A 25,774-nucleotide genomic window follows, 5' to 3' on the forward strand; every position below is an offset into this window, starting at 1 on the left:
AGGGAAATTTTTAGACATGGATCTGAAGGTAACTCACATAGAGTGCCATCCAAAGGAAGTGCTTGTGACATTTCAGGGGAAATATAATACAGAATACGACTTTGATTACCACATATTGCAAAAGGAAATACAGCATGTATCCAAAGTAAAGGACAGTATTGGCATTGGCGAGTTTTGGAGGACATAAATGGAGAATGGCATAGAGGAAGAGTGCTGGAAAAGAGAGGGGAAATCTATGAAGTGTTTCTCAGACATGGAAAGTGCTAACAGTTAATGAAATAAATGTTTCTTCTACATGTGGTGAATGGTTCCAGCTGCCTCCAAAGGTGGTGTGTGGTGTTTTTGCAAACATACTTCCAGTTGGGGAAAAATGAGGTCCAAAAGCTCTAAATTATTTTTCTTCTCTAATAGGATTACAGATTAAAGGTCACGTGCAAGCCATTTTACCATACCAATTGTTTCTCCTGCAAAAGGCATAATGCAACATCACATCCTTGGACTGTAAACATGTTTGGTGGTGACAGTGGTTATATATAGCTGTGTGCTGTGTAATTTAAAACTATTATTTAAAACACTGTGCTGTCTCCTGGATACTTTACTTTTGTTCTTTCTTGTAGCTGTTTTCCCTACTCAAAATAAGCCATTTGAGACTGAAAGTATACAGCTGCTCTTTGTGTATGGAGAAACAGAACACTCGTGTCCTTTAGAATTTGCACAGGACACAGAAGGGGCTCTGTTTTATCCTAAGACTGACATTTTTCTTCAGGTGGGAATAAAGAGCCAATCATGCGTTTCTAAAAGTTAAAGGAGTAATTTGCCTGAAAAGTTAAAACTGTGATAAACAACCCAGAGTCATTCTGCCAGTGGAAATCAAAGGGGTCATGGCCTGATTGCTGGAGACAAGGCAGGTTTTAAGCATAAGCTAAATGAATAAAAGTTGGGAGCACTGTGTTTTATCAGGAAATGAATGTTTCTGCAGCTCAGGCATTCAAAATTGGATTAACCTGGAAAAGTCAGAACAGGGACAAGATACAGACATGAATGTAATAGGTGCTGACTGCAAGGGCTTCAGGGTTCCTGCATGTCAGCTTTTGCTTCTGCAGAGGAGGTCACAGAATATTTTATTTGGTGATAGGAACTTAGCTCACTTTAAAAACAAAAACCAAATAAACAAAAAGCCAGTACTACAGAATGAGTTGCAGTAATAGAAAATACCTGATTAGCAGCAAGGAAGGAAGAGGCCAGATGTGGATCTCACTGTCCATTTACATGTGTCTCAGCCCACCTTTCTCATTATTAAACCCTTTGGGCCAGATTTTTCATCTACTGAATAAATTTTGTGCCATATAAAGTGGAATTAAAGCAGCCAGATATAGCTACTAAACATTCCCCGTGTGGAGCAGAACTCCCACTAGCTTAAAGTTGGCAAAGGCAATCTCGTCAACCCCAGCTACCTCCAGCCTAAAGGGAGGAACCATGTGCACATGTCTGAGTGGCATTCCAGCATGCCTGATCCTCCATTGACAAAAGGTCCCTTGCAATTCCAATTTGCAGGGAAGCCAGGCAGCTTGGGTTCAGGGAGCAGCAGATCACAAAGGAAGCCTGTGCACAGCTGAGAACTCATGAGGTCTCATGAGTCTCAGTTCAGCAACACAACTTAAGACCACACTTCTCCTCTCAATGTGATCAATTTGTACTTTAATTAATAGACTGTAGTTGAATTTCTTATTTTGCAAGTTATATCAAGAATAGCAAAGATAAATTCAGTAAGCATTCTAAGTCTCCTCTGCACTATATCATGTACTGCATGCCGGATAACACGAGTGGAGTCCATGCTTGTAAAACTAAACTAGCTCTTTACACAGTTGCTGTGACTGCCACTGCCATTGAAACCATGTGCACACAGACTAACTTCCTGGTGCCTCTTCCAAACTCTTTCCTATTGCAACCTGTGATTCTCCCTCCAAATTCCAGGCAGGTTCCTACATTCAAGAGACACAACTGATTAGATTTCAAGTGGCCAAGCACCATTTAGCAAGTACATATTGCTGTGCCTGTACTCTGTTATTGTTGTGGTTATTTTGACATCAAGCCCTCAAGAGTTCTGATAGACCTAACCCTGGTCTCCAACTAGAGCTGTGGAAACCTTTCCAAATTTGGGTGACGAATTAGCTTGCAATTTCTTTTTCAAAAGTCAGAAGCAACTTGCTTGGATTCACAAGCCCTGAAGCCCTAAAAGGTTTGAGTGTAAGCTCAGTTTACTTATATCTGAAGCCAACCTGAAGGCAACATTCAAGTTTGCAAAGCTTTGCGGGGACTGCAAGTGATACTGATCTTGCCAAAAATCTGATTGTGGAGTTTAGTTGAGAAGAATTTGTAGAGAATAAAGATAATGTATTCACAAACTAGGCACTTTTACAAATTAATGTGGAGGAGAAAAGGACTTGTAAAAGGAGGAGCTGCGGGGGTGGCAGAGAAGGACCATGGCAGAATCTATTTTAGGTTCATATAGCCCCCCATCACCATAATGTCAGAAAACCTTACAATCTTGAATGTATTTTTTCCCATCACACCCATAGAGATTATCTCCATTTTACAGACGAGGAACTGAGGCACAGCAAGACTAAATGACTTGTCCAAGATCACACAAGAAGTCTGTGGTAAAGCAGGGAATTGAACCCATTTCTACCGTGGCGGAAGCCAGCCACTAACCAGGTATGTGCCTGCATGCCAGGGGGCCTGTATGCCAGGAATATGTTTAAAATGAACCATTTAGCTCTTCCAGAATAACCAGAGAAATATCAATATGAATTTAAAACTTGCTCTTTGATATAAATGTCAGGGATTTATTCCTAAATGAAAGCTGTTTCTGAACTGGTAATCTTTCATTAGGCACTGAGCAGAAGAGGAGCAGTGGTCTTTTAGGAACAGGCAGAGTTTTAGAGATTTACCATGACAGCACTTTTCATTTTCGGCCTACGTGTGAATGAGCTTTAGCCCACAGCCTGCGACTTTAGCTATGACTGCCCGAAGCAGAGGTTTGATCTGTAGATCATGTGGTCTCCAGAGTCGAACTAGTCAGGAAACAATTTTTTTCGTATGGAAAAATTGTAGGTCTTTTTTTTTTTTCGGGTGGGAGGGTGATGAAAAACCAAATTGTAGAAAAATTCATTTTTCCATTAACATTTCAGTTTAGCTGAAAAGTCATTTTTCATCAAAAAAAAGTTTTGACAAAAATATTTCAACCAACTCTACTTCAGAGCATTTGCTGAGGGTCCACAGAGAGCTGACGGTGTGCTGGCTCCTTGTGCTTGCTTTCTTCCTATTAAATCCCATTAAAATATATTAAATCCTTTCCTAATGTAACTTTTACATTAAAGCAGTCACTGTAGTTGCCATAGAGATGCTATGAGATTGTGCATGGGAAGGGATGTGTTCATGAGACTCTCTCTGTTAGGATGTGAGCCTTATGAAAAATGTGGGAATCCCTGGCATAAAGTATTCTTATCCCATTGACCCGAGCAGTCAGCCAATATTCAGGGCCTTCCAGGGTTGTTTCAGTTAGAATGAGAAATCAGTGATATGAGTCCAGTATATTCTTGGGTGTAAGCTTGGTTATTTACTAAATATGTACATAAAATGTTGTTTCCCTGAACATTTGGTTCCCTGAACATATGGTAAGAATGACCATACTACTGGGTCAAACTAAAGGTCCATCTAGTCCAGTATCCTGTCTTCCGACAGTGGCCAATGTCAGATGCTTCAGAGGGAATGAATAGAACAGGTAATCATCAAGTGATCCATCCCCTTTCATCCATTCTCAACTTCTGGCAAACAGAGGCTAGGGACACCAGCCTTGCTAATAGCCATTAATGGACCTATCCTCCATGAACAACCAGCAATTCGCTGCTCAGAAATCCCCAAGTCTGCTGTCCCATTGATTTCTGTGCCCAAGAAGCTCTGTCTCTCTGCTTCCACTCAGGGTTACTTTCATCACTGCTTCTCCAGGCTTACTGCCTCTATTACGAACATGCTGCAATACCAATACCCTAGCCGTCCATGTTTGCAGCCACAGAAATCCCTTAGTCCATGTGGTTTAGCTATAATTTGCCATATGCCTTGGGTGGTCCCTCCATTGTAGTAAAGTTGGGCAGGAACCAGATTTTCCCTTTCATGTGAAAGTCCATGACTATGAAATTTTTCCATTCTGAAATGGAACAAAACCAAATAAATAAATAAATAAATAAATAAACAAACACCTTCAAAATTGCCTTACAAACAAAATTTTCCCCACTCCAAAAAAAATAAAAAAAAATAAAATCATTTCAAGTCAATCAAAACATTTAACTCTGATTTTGACCTTTCAAATCCCCTTTTAAATTTGTTTTGTATAAAAACAATGAATTTTATTTCAAAATGAAAAATCAAAATCTTTGTTTCTGAAATGATCACAATGGAATGCTTCAGCATTATCACTTTGTTTAGGGATTTTTTGTTGCTTTTTTTTTCAATACAAGCAGTTAATCAGGCCCACTGCGTCTAAAAATACAGTAAGATCAGCATATATTAGGGGAAGTGGAGGAAAGACTAGACGGAATCAGACAGAAATGACATTGAGAAGTGGGGAGGTGATTTTAAAAAGGTGGGAGAAGTGGTGAACTTGGGAGCAAAGGACTGGCAGTGAATGAGTCAGCCAGACCTGAGGCAGTCAAGGTCATCAAGTCAGGCTGTAAGGAACAGACCTTCCACTGCGACAATGGTAAATCCATACCAAATAAAGAAACCTCTTTCTTTAAACTTTCTGTGTCTGCACCAATCCTTTGAAACTGTTTAAGAACCAGTGCATAAGGGAAATTAGCCTGAACATATGGACAAAGTCACCAAGAGCAACATCTCAGCACAGAAACAGAGCTACAGTCCAGAACACCAGGGATGCATTACTGCTAATTAAACATAAGAGTTTTGAGGGAAGAGACTGTGTCTGACTTGCTATAGAGGAAGCAAGAAACCTATTTAAACACAGAAGGCATCGCCCACTAATAAAGGCATCTGCTCTCAACATTATTAATCAGCCTGCAACCTTGTGTTTCTTTCAGACTCCTCAGTCCTACTGGGTGCTCAAAAAGATATGGCAGCGGAAAAACAAAGTGCTCATTTTGATCATCTCACTAGAAAGGTCTGTACATGGTGACTCTCCTGTTTGTGACCTCCAATCTGGGGCCCTGATCCTGCAAACAGAATTGCATAAATGTACCGTTGCTCCAGCATGGTGCCCCATTGAAGTCATGTTATCTGGGAATGATGCCATACACCCTGAAAAAAAACTCCATCTGGTACAAACTCCAGAAGCCTGCCTGCGTAGTTACCATGGACTCCTCAACCCAATGTGCAGAGTAAGATCACCATAGGACTGACTCAAGCCACCTAAGAGGTTGCCTTTTTCTCCATGATCACAACCTTCACACAGATACATTCCAGTGGAACAATTAAACTGTCAACCAATAGGCGGAAGTTCTGTGTAGGAGACAGAACGTTCACTGGACATGGACCTACAGTGTGGAACTCACTCCTGTAAGAGAAAAATTGACCTCAGATCTTGTCATGTTTATAACTCAGTGCAAAACTAATTAAGTCAATTTACCTTTGTCCCTCAGTAAAGTCCTGATCTTACACCAGTCAAGTCCCTGGGCATTTGCCTCTGACTTCTATTCACTAAGGACTAGACTTTAAAAGCTATTTAGGCACCTAAAGCTGCAGACAGGTGCTTAGTGGGATTTTCAAACATACTTAGGCACCTAACTCCCACTGGACACTTTTGAAAACCCCACTAGATTCCTATTTGCATCTTTGGAAGCCTAAATACCTTGAAAATTTGCCCTAAAAAAACATCTTTCACATATATCTGCAGGCAACACATCTTCCCCTCCACAAAACCCTACAGCATAACCAAGCTGTTTTTTCTACAGGTTGGGAGGAAGAGAGAGAGTCAGAGATTGCTATTACCATTTTTAAATACTTGAGAAGTACTCAGATGCTAGGGTGATACTGGGGGTCTCATAAATAGGTAGATAGAACATACCACCATAGTGGCTAGAAAAAAATCTAAGATATGGCTATACAATTCAATACTATGAAAATAAGATTTCAAACTAGGACCTGATTCTGCAGCACATCTGAAACACAATACTGCTTAAACACTAATCTCCCTAGATGGGAGATGGATGGCATACTGAGCTGAGCAGCATCCTTGCCCTGCCCCTGCTCTTTGGCTCAACTATCAGCTCCCTTTGCCTTCATTCAGAACACCTTAACCACTGAGCTTTTAACTATGTTTTTAAATCTAGTATATATAGATGAACCCTTTATGGAAGATGACAACCACCTGAAATATGAAACTGAAAACCGATATGCAAAATCTCTGTGTAAGGCTGTTTCCATTGTTCCTTCCAGTGACTCTGTTACAAGGAAAGCTGGTTGAATTTTTTTGACATTCAAACTTCTGGTGAAATTTTTTATTTTAAAATTGGGAAACATTTTCACAAACTTGTTGTGAGTCCTCTGCCCCTCCCACAACCCTAAACATACACACTCTTCAGATAACTGTAGAGCTGGTTGAAATTTTTCAAATTTCAAAATTTCAGATGAAAGAGAAAAGGAAACACAGTGGATCACATATTGAATTTAAATCATCAGTGTGATGCTGCAGCCAAAAAGGCAAAGGTCATTCTGAGATGTATTAATAGGACTGTAATATGTAAGACATGTGAGGTAATTGTTCCATTAATAAAAAATAAAATATATGGAGATGTACCTATCTCATAGAGCTGGAAGGAACCTTGAAAGGTCATTGAGTTGAGTCACATCCAGTCCCCTGCCTTTGCCAGCAGGACCAAGTACTGTTCCTGACAGTTTTTTTTGTGTGCTCCAGATCCCTAAACAGCCCCTTCAAGGATTGAGCTCACAACCCTGGGTTTAGCAGGCCAATGCTCAAACCACTGAGCTATCCCTCCACTCATTCTCCTCAGTAGTCTCAGCTGAAGTACTATGTTCAGTTTTGAGCACCACACTTTAAGAAAGATATGAACAAATTGGAAAGAGTCCAGAAGAGAGCAACAAAAATGATAAGAGATTTAGAAGTCATGCCTGTGAGGAAAGAATTGGGCATGTTTAGTCTAGAAAAGACTGAGGATAACAGACATCAAATATGTAAAGGGTTGTTATAAAGAGGACGGTGATCAATTGTTTCCCATATCAACTGAGCATAGGAAAAGAAGTAATCATGTTAGTTTGCAGGAAGGGAGATTTAGGTTAGATATTAGGGGAAATTTTCTAACTATGAGCATAGTTAAGCACTGAAATAGGTTATCTACGGAGCTTGTGGAATCCCAGTCATCGGTGGTCTTCAAGAACTGGTTAGACAACACTTTTCAGGGATGGTCAAGGTATATTTAATCCTTCCCTGAAACAGGGACAGATGAGATGACCTGTTGAAGTTCTCTCCAGCTCTACATTTCTATGATTATTTTTACCCTCACCTAGCATAAAAACTTTTCAACGGTTCTCAGCATTGACTTAACTCCACTCCCATTGAAGTCTATGATAAATGACCCACTGATTTAATTGAGCATGAGACCAATGCTAAGCCCTTTTTTGATAATCCCACAGTTGAATTTCAAAATCATCTAGGATAGAGATGGACAAAATTGTTATGAAGTCATTTTAGGTAGGGTCTACCATTTGCTTTTGGTTCCAGGCCATTTTGGATTGTGGTAAAAAATAGTTCTTCGAATAGTGTACCTATAGGTGCTCCACTTCAGGTGCGCAGGCATTGCTTGAGCCTTTGATCAGAGATTTTCCATCAGCAGTGTCCATTCAGCCCACGCATGCATCCTATACATCTTCGTGCCTTGCACCAAGGCTACCTAGGGATGTGTGCGTCAACTTCCCTCAGTTCCTTCTCAATCGCCTCAGCCTGAAATGGTGCCCTACTGTGTCCGTCTTGAGCATGTCTTGGCTAACTTCTTGTTTATAGTTTTATATTAGTTGGCATTAGACATAAGGTAGTTAGATAGAAGATAAGTAGTGAGATGATTAACTTTGTTCCTCTACCTCTCTCTTGGCAGGTCATGCCAGGATCTCCATAATTCAAACATTGCCATTCTTGTTGGGAGGCTCTCTCAGTCAGCAATGGACACTTGAAGGCCAAGTCTATACTAGCACTTATGTCAGCAAAACTTTTATTGCTCGAGGGATCTGAAAAAAATGCCCTTCTGAGCAACATAAGTTTTACTGGCATAAGTGCTCATGTGCACAGCGCTATGTTGAGCTGGTTTTAGTATGTCGATGGGAAAGCTCTCCCATCTGCATAATGTGGCTACACAAGTGCTCTTACAGTGGCACAGCTGTATACTCTTTACTATAGGCCAGGAACTCTTTCAATGCAGATTGCTTCCATTAGTCTTTCCTTGGCCCTAATGTTGCCCTGGATTTGAAGGGTGTGTATACCCCAGAATGTGATCAAACTAATTGCAATTATATTATGAGTACTCAGCCACTATGAATTAATAAAATAGAACACCACATAGTTAAGGGTTAATTTGGAGACAGGCTTTCAGAAGCAAGATCGTAATTATTTGGCAACTTCTGCTAATCAGAATGGGAGGAGGGGAAAGACAAGTCAACAACTGTGACTGAAAACCTTGGTGGGAAGAGGACCTTGAATCTGGATGCCTCACATATTAGAAGTATTGAAAGTTAGAAAAAGTGATGATCCAGTAGGGATAATTAGGACCTGTGTGTTTTTTAGAAGTTAGCTATACAAAGATTAGCTAATAAAGTGTACTTTGGAGCACTCCTTTGAAGCCATCTTGAGATACATTTTCCCTGACATTTTTTCTCCACGGTGGGTGAGCAATTGGCCACTGTGAACCCGCTGTTAATTACTCAATACCATTCCAGATATTAGGTAAATATCTGGGATGTTCTAAACCTAGTGCTTATGTCTGTGTGTCCTTAAATCTAATAAACTGCAATGTTAGATAAGAGCACACTTACTTGTATTTATCAGATGGAATTGCTGTGTTCCTGTTGATTTATTCCTAACACTGCCTGGAGTGAAATAGTTAAATTACCACTGTAGGAGGTTCTCAAAATTCCAGGTAACACTAAGGGTGTTCTCAAAGGTTCAGCAGTAGTGGACACTTACCTTCACCAGGAGGTAATTTTAGTCTTCCCATACCTCAACAACTGGCTGTTCAAGGGTCAATTTTATGAAGCAGTAATCATCCACTCAGATAGTCCTTTCTTTTTTCTAGGAATTAGGTCTTCAGCTCAATAAAAGAAAATCCACAGCAACCCCTGTACAGAGAATACAATTCACAAGGGTGTACTTAGATTTGTTGACAGCCAGGGCACACCTTCACACAGACAGATCCTTAGCTTTATCAGACCTAGTCAGGACAATTCAAGGGAGTTCTCAAACCTCAGTAAGAAACTGTCCACAGCTTCTGGGTCATATTGCACCTTTGTGACCAGTCACGCAAGACTGCCTCCATTGCTTCCAGGTGGAAAGATCAAACTCAACATCGATGCCAGCACTCCTTTCATTCAGTCACCTCCAACAATAACTGTAGCAATGGATACATCTCTGTTGGGATGGGGAGCTCATCTCAGTTCTCTCATAGCTAAGGGCAGATGGTTGCCTCAGGAAATCAGTTTCCACATCAATCTGTTGGAACTCAAGGCAGTCATTGTCTTCATTTTCCACTCCTCATCAGGGAAAATCCATCAGGATCATGATGACAACGTGGCCTTCATGTTCTATATCAACAAAAAAGAGGGAGAAATATCCCCCTCCCTGTGCCCTGAAGCAATAAAGCTGTGGAACTGGTGTATTGCCTATCAGATCCAAATTTCAGCCATTTACCTCCCTGGGGTTCAGAAAACCAGGAGGTGACACCCTCAGCAGGCATTCCTCCCAGGACTCAGATTCCCCACAGCATATCTCAAAATTAGGAACATCCAGTGGTGAATCTCTTTGCTACTTCCGAGAACAAGTACAATCATCTCTTTTGCTCAAGAGGAGGTCTAGGCCATCACTCTCTGGAACATAACTTTCTTCTATCTGAGATAAAGGGACTACTCCATGTGTTTCCTCCAGCACTGCTAACACTGGGAGTGATGAACAAGATCAGACACAAAAAGTCCAGGGTTAACCTTTTAGGACTGACCTGACAATCTTGGTATCATTACTCTGCTTCACCTGTGCGCCCACCCAATGATCAAAATTTCCGATCGTTCCTCATCTCTTCTCCCAAGACGCAAGTCATTTACTTCACCCCCAACTCAAGGCATGGTTCCTCAACGGTTCGCAGGATTAGAATCTATCTGCTCTGTGGAAGTGTAAGTGTTACTGAATCGTAAAAAGGAGTCCACTTGAATTACTTGCAGCAATAGAAGAGATTCAACCATTGGTGTCAACACCACTGACTCATGTCTGAATCCTCATTGCTGTCAGATATCCTGGATTACCTGTTGGATTTAAAGAAATCCGGGTTACCAGTTAGCTTGATTATGGTTTACTTGGCTACAATATCAACTTTTCATCCTCCAGTAGAAGGATTTCTATATTTGCTCACCCTATCTCTTCACGGTTTATTAAGGGTTTGGGGAACCTCTATCCCCTAAATTAGGAGCCCATTCTGATTTGGATCCTCAACCTCATACTTAGATGTCTAACAAGACCTCCATTTGAATCTATGACAACCTATTCTTTGCCTCACTTATCCATGAAGACAGACTTTTTAGTAGCTATCACGTTGACCTGTAGAGTCAGAGAAATCGGGGAGGGAGAGGGGGAGGGAGAGGGGGGGAAGAAGAGGCGCTTGATAGCAAACCTCCTCCACTTTACAGTGTTCTTCAAGGACAAAGTCTCTCTACACCCACATCATAAATTCTTACCTAAGGTACTACTGGATTTTCATCTTAACCTGTCCATTCATCTGGTGTTTTTGTCCAAAAAACAAGTATGTTTCAATTTATTTTCATACCTTAGATGTTAGACAGGCATGGGCCTTCTATCTAGCCAGAATCAGTCAATTTTTGGGAAGTCACACAGATGCTTCATTTCCATAGTGGATAAATAGGTGTCCACAATCTTTGCTCAACCCCCTGAAGTGAGGTAGCACATTCTACCAGATCACAAGTAACATCTATGGCATTAATCAAAAAAAATCCTAGTACCTGAGATGCACAAGGCCATTACTTACGCTTTACTAGATACATTTTCTGAACACTGTGCCTTGATCCATGTCTCCAGGTCAGATGTGGCACTTGGCAATGCAGTCCTGTCTTCAGTTCTGGACTCAATTCCTCCCCTCCTTCCTGTGGGGATACTGCTCCGAAGTCACTGGAAGTGGAGCACCCATAGGGGGAACGCATCTTAAAGAACCACAGTTACTGCACAGAGTGAGTAACTTCTTCCTTACATAACTAAAAGGCATTTTAATGAACTGTGGTGATGTTGGGGTTTTTATGATAGACATGAATTAATGGAAGTGTATTATAGTACTTTATTGTTCAAAAGAAGTAGCATCATAAGGATTTCCCTGTATGAGCTCTGATGTTCATTCTAGTGTCTAGAATATGAGAGTTGGAAGGGACTTCAAGAGGTCATCTAGTCTAACCCCCTGCTCAAAGCAGGACCAATCCTCAACTATATCCCCAAATGGCCCCCTCAAGGATTAAACTCACAACCCTGGGTTTAGTAGGCCAATGCTCAAACCACTGAGCTATCCCTCCCCCTTGAAAACCACCTTTTTGCCAACATAACTCCAAGCACTGAATTCCAAGTCTGTATTTGGACTGCATTTATCAGAAACTCTGGCACAACTTTTTTGCATCTTTCCTTGTCTGAAGAGCTATATAGCGAAGACATTTTCTCTCTCTCTGCCCCCCATCTAACTAATGTTTTCAAATCAGTCTTTCAATGACAGACATATTTGTCATCTCTGTTTTAGAGGAATCTGTACCTTAGAAGTATTGTTCTGGAAACTACAAGTGCATACTTCAAGCCCTGCAAGAACAATGTTTCCCTTTATACTATTCTTTGCTCAAAGGAGCAAACAAGCTCTTTGACAAATAAAGCTTTTGTCACTCATTGGGAATCTCCAAATAGTATTGGTGAATGGATCCTCTCAAGATTGCAGCAGGAAGCAGTCTCTCTCTCTCTTTCTCACTAATGGTCTGGACCTATTGATGGTGCTAATCATTTACTAGAGAATGCTCAGCACTTTGCAGGACCAGGCCCCAAATTAACACTACTTGGGATAAGCAGGCTTTGAATATTGTATTAGCAAAACAAAGGCTAATACTACTACTAAGCACTTTGATTGAATGAGGGAGAATAGAAAGGGGGAACATGGAAATAAATCTGATTCTGACATGCAGGCTTGTCATTCCCTTAACAATAACTAACATTTAGTATTTACATGTATATGGGGGACCACTGATGTGTACCTCATCGGTGTATGGATCTGTACCATCTTATTTGCAGTATTCACTGTACTGAGAATGGGAAATAGGGCAAGTCATTTGGGAAATGTGACTACTAGATATGGTAAGTGTCATGATTTTAATGACAACCATTCTACAATCCTTTCCCTCTTCAAAATGCTACACATTGGTCAATGTCCTTACCCCTCAGAAACACCCTGTGAAATAAGCACTGTAAGTATTACGTTTTCTTCTGGATTTTTTCACTCCCCTGAAATCTTCGCTGAGAAACCCTGATAATAATGGCTTCATTTAATCACTGCTGCAAAGTTCTGATGTGCTGTTAAAAGCTGTTTCATGACAATGTGGTTAGCAGCCAGTCAGTTTAACTGCTTCATTTGCCCAACAGCTTTTACTCCAATGAAATAAGTATGTCTGCATCCAGGTTTGGCTAGAAAATGCATGTCCGATAGTCTTAGGGCCCAATTCTTCACCCATTTCCTTGGATGCCATGGCCCCTTGACTTCAATGGGTAACTGAGGGCAGAACTGGAATTTAGGATTTTTACTACACAATTAGCTCCTCAGCACTGTGTGTGTTCCTATTGGCCTAATTTGGTAAAATATTTTAAAATTCAGCTTTCAAAATTAAATTTTACATATACATGTGGTAATTATGTCATATTAGATGTCCTTGACAGTGTAAATTTCATAACATGCCACAAACAGTGGTCCATTAAATTCCTTTATTGAAAACAGAAACACTGCATAATTACAGATCTAATGAGGAAACTGTAAACAATATAGACTGCTTCTATTGCCAGAAAAATACAGTTATAACAGGAAGTTTAGACATACAAATATAAAGTGTTTCTTTCATGCCAGATGGTTTGTGTATAACAATGCCATTAGGAGTGTTTAATTGTGCTTCTACAAAATCTTTAAAGAAGGATGAGGTAGAGTCTCCTTTACTTTACCCAATATTTTTTTCCCACACATCTGTTCCTTTAATACTTTTATATGCTCAGATCTTGGTAAAATATCCTGTTAACTTGAACATTTATGAATGCAGAGATTCTTCAGAGGTGTTTATTTCTCCCTGTTTAAGTTGACAATTTCTCCTACTTAAAAAGACGGAATTCCAAGTATTTCTAGAGTACATTAAAAACCAGTTCAGAAACTGATTAGATTGAGGCATTCATTGACCCAAACATACCACTCTAATGAAAATGCTTTACTATAATTTCATATAAAAACCATATTATTCCTCATCATGATAAAGACCCTTCAATGTCCAGTCAATTTATACTGCAGCAGCCCAGGCAACCCTACTAGAAGGTGAAGGATGGAGAAGAAAGATTAATTTCTTGGCAACATCTTAAATTAAGGGATGATAATAGTTAACAATTACCTAATTCTCCTCCTTTCACATGCCCTAGCCAGCTAGTGGCACATGATATGATAGAAAGGTTTTGTGGGAGTTGGATTTGAAAAGATATGGAACCTTTCATCGTACATGGTTGGCTTGAATCTAGCACCTAACATTTCTTTGCTGTTTGATGACCTATATGAAGTGAGTTGCTGGTCTCAGTCAAGCTATTAGGCTCTGATTCAGGAAAGCATGTGCATAGCTTTAAGCACTTACGCTTGTGATAAGCACTTTCCCAGATAGTGATTCACATCATAAATCATCACTGCAACATTTGGCACTAATTAGCAGTCTTGCTCTAAGGGCTGAATGGGCATAGAAATACTATGCGGACCCCAGAACATGACTGAGGTACTGTGGTAGAGCACTGTAGGAGAATGTTATACAGTCACTGTCCTTGCTGTACCTGTTCTGTGGATAGAAGGCTTCCCACTAACACTCAGTATTGACTGAAAATCATTGGAAGCTACATTGGGAGCTACATTTGTATTCTAAATCAACTGGGAGGATGTGATGTTAACATGGGGAGACACCAAAGACTAGAACCACCGGGGGTTGTCTTGTCTCAGGAGTGCAAAGCTAAACTCTGAGGTATAAGAGAAAGGAAAAAGGACCCCTATGTTATCCATTTCACTAAGGAACACCCTTGGTGGGGGAGGATGGGTGATTCATGAATGTTTTGAATCCTGGTTTGACTGAAATCAGCAAGCTCTGCAGGAAAAGCTTAGGTGAGAGACTATTTTAGACAAAGAATTATAGCCTGCTAAAGTTAAATTTTAATCTAGCAGATGTCTGTTATACTTTTATTTGTAACTTTTGGCTCTTATTACCGTTCCTCACTATCTCTTAAATCTCCGCATTTATTAATACATTTATATTTGTTTTGAGTATTAATAGACTACAGTGCTGTGTTCTTAGATTGGAGCTGGTACTCAGCTGAATCAAATGAGATGTTATTTGTGTTCTATTCCCTTGGGAGTTGCAATCCTCGTAATTACAGGGTGTGCAGTGACAGGGGCTGAACACTATGGGGGGGGATGCTGGGGGACTGGGACGTACCTATTGTTAACCTGCAAGGCAAAGTAAGGACCAGCAGAGCCCAGAGGAGAGTGTTTGAGTGGCTGAAGGGCTGGCAGTGACAGGAAGCTGACAGCCAGCTACCATAAGAAAGACTTCCTCAAGCTGGATGCAGCAGGGTACCAATTTGACTCAGAGTCCTAGGTACCTTAAGAAAGTGTCACTGCAGTTGCTTGCTTTTCTTCTGGGATACTTCTTAAAGATTATGGGTGGATTTGAGGTTGTTGGGAATTTTTTAAAAACAATTAAAACCAAATTATTTTTAAATCCATGTATATTTTAAAAAGAAAACCAAAAGTGTGTACATATTCCTGTACAGAAAGTTATCAAAAGCTCTTTTTCTTATCTCAATCACTTTTACAATTATGCTAGATGTAATAGATTTGATGACCCCTTCAGTCTGTCTGATCCTGCTAGATGGCAAGTGCTTCCGATAGCTGCTGAGCACCATCAGCTCCCACTTAAGTCAACTTCTAAGCACCTGGCAGGATCAGGTTCTAAGAGACTTAAACGTACCAAGAGAACTAACTATTGTGTGGATGGAAAGAGAACATATTTTACCTAATATTTTTCCACAGACATAGTCGGTCATTAACATAAGCGATTCCCCATGGGGCTTATTACAAAGAATTGTAAAGTCATTTGTAAATCATGGTTAATTTCTTCTTCAAAGTCTTAGTCTCTTTTCTTACAATAACCTCACCCAGCCTGCAATTCTAAACATTTAGGCAAAAAAAACTTACAAAACTTAGACTCCTGAATCTTTATCTGCGCTCCTGAAAACATGGCCAAATTTTCATGAGTACTTAGCACTCAGCAGCTCCCATTGACTGTTAGGGTCCAATTTTAATATCTTGGCCTTAATAATTCACGTAAAAAGTGACTGATTGTGTCTGGTTTTTAAAATCACATTTTTTAAATGAGCAAACCCAGAATAAACATATCCAAAAAAACATTGATTCTTTCTATCCTTTATCTATTGAGCCTTTCTATCCTTTTCTGGGGGGGCAAGGGGATTTATTTTGTGTATTGCAACACAGGTCTTCCTTTGGATTAAAGGAAAGTCAAATGGGTCTATCCACACTGGCAACAGCAGAGTGTTTTCAACATGACTGGTGCTAGTAGGGTACTGGCATGGTTCTCTAGCCCATGGGGACAGAGGTTTTTTGCAGTTGTGCCACAGCCCAAAAGCATGACCAGTCTCATCTGGTAGCATTTTTACACCTACTTTGCACTGGTGTAAATGCACAAGGGCAATGGAGAATCAAGTCCTTATCTGTGGAACTGGGGACACCTATAGCATGGTTTGGCTAATGCAGTTGTCAGATTTTTCCATCTTGATCAAGGAAAATATATTCGCATCTAGGCTAATAACCACCATGGTTAACAAAGGAATAGGTAGGATGATGCTGATACTAATGTCAGTATCTTCCTCCTCCATTATGAATAACAATCCAGCTACCTAAATTAAGCAAGAAGTAACATTATCTTACTATTAGGAGGAGGTATTTTAGAAAATATCAGTTATTCTTTACACAATGTTGGGCTTCAGGACAAAATGTATTTCTGTAGAATTGGATAAAACACAGCACTAATAATTCTCAACTGCAACTTGCTGAAGTCAAGAGCACTCAGCACCTTAGTTGGATGGATCCCACAGGGTGATTTGAATGTTATGTTATAAGGCACAGTTCTAATATGGGACAGGGTGGACTTCTAATACACGGGGGTTTAGAAGCATGATGGATTAAGTTGCTCCTATGCCCTTGATTTTATTTTGACAAACGTAAAAATTAAATTTACCTCTGATCAGTGAACAGTGCTCTTGTCAAGTCTGTACTGTGTGCCAGCTGCAGGTTTAAACTTGGAACTGAGCTATGCATTTTGCAGGATTATGGTCCTACTGCAGGAAACCTTAAAAATAAGACATATCATACAAAAAGTGTGTGTCTATATATAACATTTTTCTTCTGTATAATCAAGATGTTGCAACTAATCAGGAAGGGATGCTTCAAATGCTGGCTCTGCGCCTGGCATCTATCTGTGCTGCTTAAACAGATTTCTTGAAGTGAATTAGATTAACAGAAGAGATTTTACCTGTAGCAAAATAAATTCTATTTTGTTAAAGGCTGGATTGAATCCTATAAGCCACATAAGTAGTAATAATTATAATAATACTTTGCATTTACACACATGCTTGTCCTCAAAGTGCTTTGCAAACACACAGTTCAGTTTTTGGATTATAGGAGAGCTGATGACTAGAGGACAGTGACAATGCACACCTCCCCAGCAAGACTCCTGAGGACAGTGACAATGCACACCTCCCCAGCAAGACTCCTGGATGAGGATCATTCATCTTCCTCCTCCTTGCTCAAAGGAGGACCCGCTTTGCTGGCTGGGGTCTTTAAGAGAGGCTATTGCTGTCAGCACTAGCCTGGTTTAATCCTTGCATTCAGAGGAGTGAAAGGACAGACTGTGTCCACCTCCTGATGGACAGGCATAGGAATTGCCATACTAGATCATCAGATCAGTGTTCCCTCTACTCCAGTATCCTGTCTCTGATTGTGACCAGTACAAGATACTTTAGAGAAAGGTGCAAGGAACCCTGTGGTAGACAGTTACGGGATAACCTTCCTATATGGAGAAATGCCTACCTAGGTTCCAGCAGCTAGTAGTTGGCTTATGCTTCTCTGCTCATAACAGGGCAGACTCTTTAAGATTTCTCCCATGTCCCCCAGGCCAAACATATGAGATCACTGGGTATTTATTCCTCACAATACCTGTGAGTTCGGTTGCACTATTTCCATTTTCCAGGTGGGCAAGTGGAGTCAAAGAGAGGCTAGATGACTTGCCCATGATCACAGAGTCAATGTCAGAGCCAGAACTGAAACTCTGGAGTACGTGGCTCCTCAGCCTTTCCTCAAACTCCCCTCCTCTCTAATAGGTCCCCCATTTTGCAAATGGGATCAAAGAACTCAGGATAAAAAGTTTCTGGCTAGGCTTTTGTATTGCTCCAGGTATTAATAGCCTATTTGGCCTTCAGTTATAATTTGGTTAGATACATGGAAAGAAATCAGAAATCAGTAGTGTATTTTGCATTTCATGAAGGCCATGAGACTCCAGACTTACTGTTTAAACTAAAGCTGTTTTTGTTCATCATGTTTAATAGAATTTGAATTAATGGAATGCCTTGCACATTCTTGTCTAGAGGCTGACCATTTGAAAGGAAATCAGTTTTAAAAGCTTTAATAAAAATATTTTGGAAGAAGTTTGCAGACTGGGATGAGTAAAACACTTGCAATAAAACGTATTGTGCAGATAAAAGCCCATCACCTTTTTCCTCATTCGGCTGCTCTTTAATGACTTCCACACTCCTTGACCAGAAATCCGTTTGAGCACCAAAGAAATTGCCTTTCCAGCACAGTACACACGGAATTAACTGCAAAGGCCCCATTAATGTGAGTTACTAACTGTGCTAAAATTTAGTCCCAACGTTCATAGGCACCGACTCCGTGGGCTGGAGCACCCACAAAAAAAATTAGCAGGTGCTTTGCACTCACCAGCAGTCAGTTCCTCCCTTCCCCCAGTGCCTCCAACCCACTGGCAGCCCTACCAATTAACTTCTCCTCCCCATAGCATCTCCTGTCTGCCGGCAGCTCTGCCAATCTACTCCTCTCCCTCTCTCTGCCTCCCGCAAGCAGCTGTTCTGCGGTGTGCAGGAGGAGCGGGGACCAGGCACATTTAGAGGAGGAAGTGGGAAGAGGTAGAGGTTTGGCGGAAGGGGTGGAGTGTGGGTGGGGCCTGTGCCCTGAGCAGGGGTTGAGCACCTCAGGGAAAGGAAAAAGCTGATACCTACCTGTGCTAACATTACTTGCAAAATAGGTGATGGGGAAAAAGACCCAGGTGAAGACTGAAAGCACAGACACTGACAGCCTGGGGAGGCTATAAATACATACTTCTTACAAATAAATTTTAAGGCCAAAAAGAACTTTTATGATCATCTAGTCTGACCTCCTACATAGCATAGGCTGTAGCTCATCCCATAAACTCTGCATCAAGCCCATAACTTCTGGTGGAGCTACAGCATATTTTCTAGAAAGACATCTCCAATCTTGATTTAAAGATTCCAAGTGATGGAGAACCCACCCCATCCCTGGCTAGGTCATTAGTATTAGCTCTGCTTTAGGTATATCTGGAATGCGAGTGTGTCTACACTGCAATAAAAGACCCACAGTCTCAGAGTCTGGGTCAGCTGACTTAGGCTTATGGGCCTTGCGCTTTGAGCTAAAAATAGCAGTGTAGAAGTTTGGGTTTGGGCTGGAGCCTGGACTCTGTAACCTGGTGACAGGGGAGGGTTTCAGAGCCCAGGCTCCAGTCCAATCATCTGCACTGCTATTTTTAGCCCTGGAGCACAAGCCCGAGTCAGTTGACCCCAGCTCTGACACTTGCTGTAGTTGTTTTATTGCAGCATAGACCTACACGGTGATACAAGTGTACCCACCTATATGCTGCTTTCCCCTCATTACTGGGCCTGTCTACTCTGTGCACCATATGCGGGGTCCTAAAGAGGTAAAAGGAGTCTGAGCAATGCCTGGAAGATCAATCGCTGTGCCATGCTCTGACAGGGCATTGCAACATTTGCTCTATGACATTGCATTGTTACATACTGAAGCAAAGTAAAGGGGCTACGTGATTTGAGGAGATGACACAGGTTGCTCTACAGATAACACTGGACAAGAGTTCCTCCTCTCTTTGCCCCTGGTGATGGATCTGTTAAATAGCTCTCAACTCTCGCCCCTTCTGCCTTGCCCACTGCTAGTTGCTTGGACATGAGGGGTGATTCACATATTGGTATGTCTACACATCAAGCTGAAGATGCAACTCCCAGCTCAACGAGACATACCCATGCTAATTCTGACTGAGCTAGCATGCTAAAAATAGAAGTGTAGCTGAAGTAGTTTAAGGAGCTAGCTTTCCTGTGTACGATCCCTTCTGAGACCCTAGGCATGTTTGGATAGCTAGTCCCTCCTGCTGCTCACACCGGCGTACTCTCTATTTTTAGCATGCTAGCTCTATCAGCATGAGCACGGGTATGTCTCCTCAGGCTGAGAATCACACCTCTAACTTGAATGTATCTACACTCTATTGTGTGTTCATTCCCACAAGCACATACTGAACCTTTACCTTTCAAATGCCCTATTTTTCAGATTACCATTCTCCAGCTGTAATATAAAATAAGGACAAGAGAATCACCAGCACTTAGGCAGGGAAGGGTCAATTATATCTCCCAGCACTCCAGTGGTGATTCATCCAGAAAAAGGGCAGGTAGTATTACTACTGCAGTCTCTCGGGGATTTCTGCTAGGGGACGTGGGCAGACTTAGCTTATGGATGGGGTTTTCTGGGAATCCTTCTCATGGACACTGTTGAAGACTATATTGAGTCAGAACATCCCGTGGCCATATTCCCTGGCCAGCATCTCCCATTTTTTGGTCCTTGCTGCCCTTCTAGCTCCCCTGTCAAGGAAATTACATTTGCTTTGTGCTGCCACAACCTCCTCTGGATGGACTTTCTACCCTGAGGATCCTTTGCCAGAGTTCTGACCAGAATAAATCATTGTTACCCCTGGGTGAATTTGCCCTGAACTGCTATTATGAATCTGGCAATATAGTGACAGCTGCTATTTCCACAACTCCTGCATCATCAAGGTTTGTATGAAACATTAGTTTTTGTGGACCTCTGAAATGGGAGCTCATTTTAAGGACTTCTTTCCAACAGATGACTAGCTGAAACTAAACTGAAAATTAGGAACATGCTCAAGGCTGAAAATAATAATCAAAGAATGAAGTGCGGGGAAAGAAAGAACTTGCAAAAATTATAGTTCATCATTATCATTTTAAAGTACCACTGTTTGTAAAGCATCCACATGTGAGAGGCTGAATCGCATTTGATCAATCCAATTAAACATTAAATAATTGCAGCCAATTATGCAAATATCACAAAATTATTAATTTGTTGATCTTTTCTGAACAGCCAAATGTTCCTAATGTTAGACTATCTTATTTCTTAAATGATCAATTAGTATAACCATAACTAAGTGATGAAGAATGGATAATTGCCTAGTTATGATGTACCATAGCCTTTCTATGTTAATCTGCTACAATTAAACAAATAGCGCACATGGAAAAGAGATGTGCAGATGTTCTTTTACAGTCTATCAGCTCAGGGAATAGCACAATTCCTTCCTAAACTATATGGGCTAAAATAAGGAGAACACAGTATCTCTCAAGTGCTCACTGTTATTTACAAATGTTATTTCTCGGAATTTTATGATAAAAGGATAAAATAATACAGATGCAGAATGCAGGCTATGGATTTCCACACAGGCTTGTCATGAAATATCAAAATACTCTGCTGGTTTATTTAGTATATAATGTTTAAAACCTGGAACCTATTCACCCAGAGCCTGAATGAAAATAATCAAGGCTGTTTGAATTTACCAAGAGGGAGCAAAAGTATTCACAGAGGTGACACTAGCTGACTGGGAGTGCTCTACATGGTTTCACTTTTTCTCTAGGAAATAGCTCATATTTTTGTGGACCTTCCAATTTTGTCCTCCGTTAGCCCTTGCACTTTTGAGGTCTCCAGCAGTACAAGAGGTGAAGAGATGAGACAGGAGGTCTAACTCAGGTCTCCCCAAAAGTCAGTGTAGACTACAACTACTACAGGCCAATGTTGAGCCCCACTTAAAATTGTTGTAGTCTGATTTAAGACTCTAAAACGTCAACCACTCTAAATCAATCATTGTAACTGGTATTCATTTCTTCATTCTGACTTGTGAGTAGTTTACTGTCAGTATTGTCCAGGGGGGATTTGATGTGCAACTTCTGTTAATACTACTGATATCTCAAGTATGGGAGTTGCACATCCAATTCCCCAGGCACCTCAGTCAAACTGAACCACCTAGACTTTTGCTGTCAAAGACAATTATCTAAGCTAAACGTGAGGGATCAGGTTACGGTTCAGTAACAGGAAGCCTTTTAGTCTCATTCATGACGTAACCTGGTATGAGCTCTATGACACACTCTAGTCAAAGGCACTCTTCAGTTGTGGAACTTGCCTTGTTGGAAAAACACCTCTACCCCACATCATATCTCAATGTATCCCCTATGTTAATTTTTCCAGTAGACGAATACAAATAAATAAACTACCAGTGGTCTATGATACATCGCAAGAAACTGAACAGAGACCAGAGCACAGTACAAATTTAAATTGTGAGTAGAAGAAATTCACAGTACTACTGCTACCATAAATGAAACAGCACTTTGTGCTTGTAGGTATATTCTAAATAGAACACTGTCCAACAACTCACTCTGAATAATTGTCACTGATAACCTTCAACTGTTCTTCAATAAGGTATCAGAACAGACTGCAGCAAGATCTGTCTAACCCACCACTCATGGGACCAGCAGAAAATGGTGGCCTAGTAGAGACTGAGGGTTAATGTTTGACCAAATACTGTACAAGAAAGCCCTGTGGATAATTTTAAGTGGTGGCTTAAGACAGGGGGCTGCCCATTAGAGATAACGCTTAGTATATTTTACATTGTGTTAGCAACTGCCAGTTATAGGTGGGGTCAGTTAGAAAGTGTGGGAGAGAAACTCTTCCCGTCTTTTTAAAAAAATACTAGTTAGTTCCCAAAATACTGCTGTATGGCTAGTTTAAAATGTACGGTCTGAGGCTCCATTCTGTTAAACTGATTTTATGCAGGTATAATTCCATTGACAGCTATGAAGTTACATAAGTTCCATGCCAGAGTAACAGAAGAATCAGGCCCCTAGCATTTTGGAGTATTACTACTGAATACTGTAGTTCCTTTTTGGCAGGAGACATCTTAAAACTAGTTGAGAAAAGTGTGCACATAGATGAGAAAACTTATATGGATGGTAGTATATTTAAGGGTTAAAGAAAATTTACAGAAGTTATTAATTTCCCTAATTGCGAGCTAACAGTTCTGTATCTTGTATCTTGGCAACCAGAGAGTGTATCACAAGTCTAGTGGAGTATGAAGAGGTAAGGGAACATGGTAGTGCAGAATGACAAGAAGTGAATGAAATCCCTCTGTTCTCCTGTGCTGAGCACTTTTCCACTGGCAAGCAGGGGAAGATATAGGAGAACCCATACTGGAAAGCCTTGGCCTCTTCAGAAAATAGAAAGATCATATTAAGAAACAAATGGGCCAGCGAGGGCTGGGAGCACTGTAAAGCCTTGGGTGGGGAAAGATCACTTTGTATCTTGTAAGTTCTTGTAAGCTGATTTAGGAGTGGTGTTGCTGGTTTCTGAAGGGATTTCCCACCAATTCATCCTCATTCTAAAGGCGTGGTTGCTATGTCATGGGGCCTAAAAGGTGAAGGTATGATGTTGGCAGAATTAAAAACGGGCTCCTCAGGGCTCTGGGAATGCAGAGAGGAACCTCCCACATAAGTGGAGTAACAGAGAAAAACATAATCCATTGCTTGAGGATGCAAATGAAATAGGACTAAGGGATAGTAACTGTTCCCCTAAATAATGGGCAACTTTTTTATATGGCAGTCTTCTCCAGTAGTGGTGGCAGCTGGAAAAACACCATGACTTACACTGAAGACCAGTTGAAGAGTATATGACAAGTTTTTGGACTGTACATAAGACACAAGGAGGCATCAAGAAAACAGTTGGGACAGTTCTATTGCTTACATCTAGAATCTCTAACAAGAAGATAGGCTTCTATTAGCAAGACTATGGTAGAAATCATAATGATTGTGTTCACATTCCCTGGCATGTGGAAACAATCACCCTGGGGAGGAAAGGGAGAACACTGACTACCCTACGCACAGCTCTAAACAGGCAGCTATAGAAAATCGGCGATTGTTCTGGTGTAATGGTTTGGCCTGTTGGGTAGTGTATGGAAGGTCTGATCCCCGCCACTCTGTATTCATGACACCAGGAGTGTCCACTCGCTGTCTTCTCTTCCATACTGAAACAAAAACAAAGAACGTATTTCAGGAAATAAAGGTAACTCTGCACCAACAAAGTTTTCCCAGGACCTGAATTTTGTTTGCTCTAAGGCCCTTTTCCACCACTCTGGCAGGGTAAGGGGACCTGTAGGTGGGAGTAACTATAACTTACACCTATTTCAAAGCTCCTTTCCACTGCCATAGCTGCCCCCTATAAAATAGTTTATTTGTGGATTTATGCCTTAGCTACAGTCTGTGTTTTAAACAAAGCTGAAGGCAGTTTGACACTTTATCCATCTCTATGTGAGTAGGCTGTGAAGGGGTGAAGATACTCTCCTGTGAGAGGATATAAAGCAGACTAGTCCTGCTTTGATGGAGGTGTCTATGCATTTAATATAACCTGTGTTAAAAGTCCTGCAACTATTCCCTATGGTCATTTTACTAATCTGCTCACACGTGCAGCCCCTGTTCAGGCCCCAGTATGCAAATGTGTCTATTTTAAAAGTAGCTTTTTATTACATCTTTTTTATTAAACCTGAAATAAATCTAAATCAGAAATCTTACAAAGTAAAATGTTACACCAACGTGGTAAATCAAAACCAGATCTACTGTGGATGAAGAATGAGTCTGCTCTCGCTGTGTAATAAACAAAGTTACAGAAGGCAGGGATAGAAAAGACCTTCCATCTCTCTTCAAGACAGTCCCAGGGCAGAGGACAGTTAGCTATTACACTGACACGGCATTTGATCTTAATTTGAAAGTAAACAGTTCTAAGGCTATGTCTTCACTACCCGTCGTATCGGCGGGTAGCAATCGAATACTCAGGGATCGATATATCGTGTCTCATCTAGACGCGATATATTGATCGCCGAACACACTTATATCAATTCCAGAACTCCACCAACCCCAACGGAGTTGCAGAGTCGATATGGGGAGCCACGGACATCGATCCTGTGCCATGAGGACAGTGAGTAATTCGATCTTAGATACTTTGACTTCAGCTACGTTATTCACGCAGCTGAAGTTGCGTATCTGAGATCGATTTTCCCCCGTAGTGTAGACCAGCCCTTTGGCTCTCTGTCACAAACCCTGTACTCAGACACAGCTCATTCATTTAGGTAAATTATATGTGGATATAGGTCAGTAGTAGATGGAGCACTGGATCCTTCTGAGACAGGGCATGGAAACTCTCTGCAACAATGGGACAAGGAACTGTTCAGAGTCCATTTGTGACTGTCTGGCCAGAGAGGGTGGAAGGAAGCTACTTTTCAACTTCTACATCAACAGTAAGGGAGACCAGGACAGATCTGGGTGGAAAAAGGACTACAGCTATACAAATTAGCCCTGGGAAGGGCCAAGAAAAAGACTACTCGAGCCCAGGAGGGGTGAACATTGTTTGGGTTTGGACTTTTGTTTATTTTGGAAGGTGAGGACTTTGGCTTTTGACTAGTGAGTCAAGTGTACCACAATGGTGAAGGTAAAGCCCTGTTACGGTGAGAGAAACAGTGGTCAGAATAGAGAGAGAAGAGAAATCAGTAAATGATGTGGGATTGTGGTTAAGGGAATAGGTGGAGGTAAAGTCTAATCTCAAATATTGGACATGCCAACTCAATTACTATTTATATTACAATAGCACCTAAAAGCCCCGACATCAGAGCCCTAGTAAACTAGGTGCTATACATATACATAGTATGAGACAGTCCTTGCCATGAGGAGTCTACAATCTAAATAGACAGACAAACCAGGGAAGTAGTACCCTTGCTTTACAGGTAGGAAAGGCAGCAT

At 41.0% G+C, this 25,774-nt stretch overlaps 1 protein-coding gene across 3 annotated transcripts in view; it reads right to left on the reverse strand.

Annotated features, from left to right (window-relative positions):
* Window positions 1-19,329: 19,329 nt before the first annotated feature.
* Window positions 19,330-25,774, reverse strand: part of BCAT1 (branched chain amino acid transaminase 1) — a 102,572-nt gene continuing 96,127 nt past the window's right edge. For all 3 annotated transcript variants that reach the window (XM_030541551.1, XM_030541559.1, XM_030541544.1), the window contains one exon: window positions 19,330-24,009. In XM_030541551.1, coding sequence (XP_030397411.1) covers window positions 23,968-24,009 — 42 coding nt within the window. In that variant the 3' untranslated portion in view covers window positions 19,330-23,967. The remainder of the gene's footprint in view (window positions 24,010-25,774) is intronic.

The sequence above is a fragment of the Gopherus evgoodei genome, chromosome 1 (genome assembly GCF_007399415.2).
Source record: "Gopherus evgoodei ecotype Sinaloan lineage chromosome 1, rGopEvg1_v1.p, whole genome shotgun sequence".
Taxonomy (NCBI): domain Eukaryota; kingdom Metazoa; phylum Chordata; order Testudines; family Testudinidae; genus Gopherus; species Gopherus evgoodei.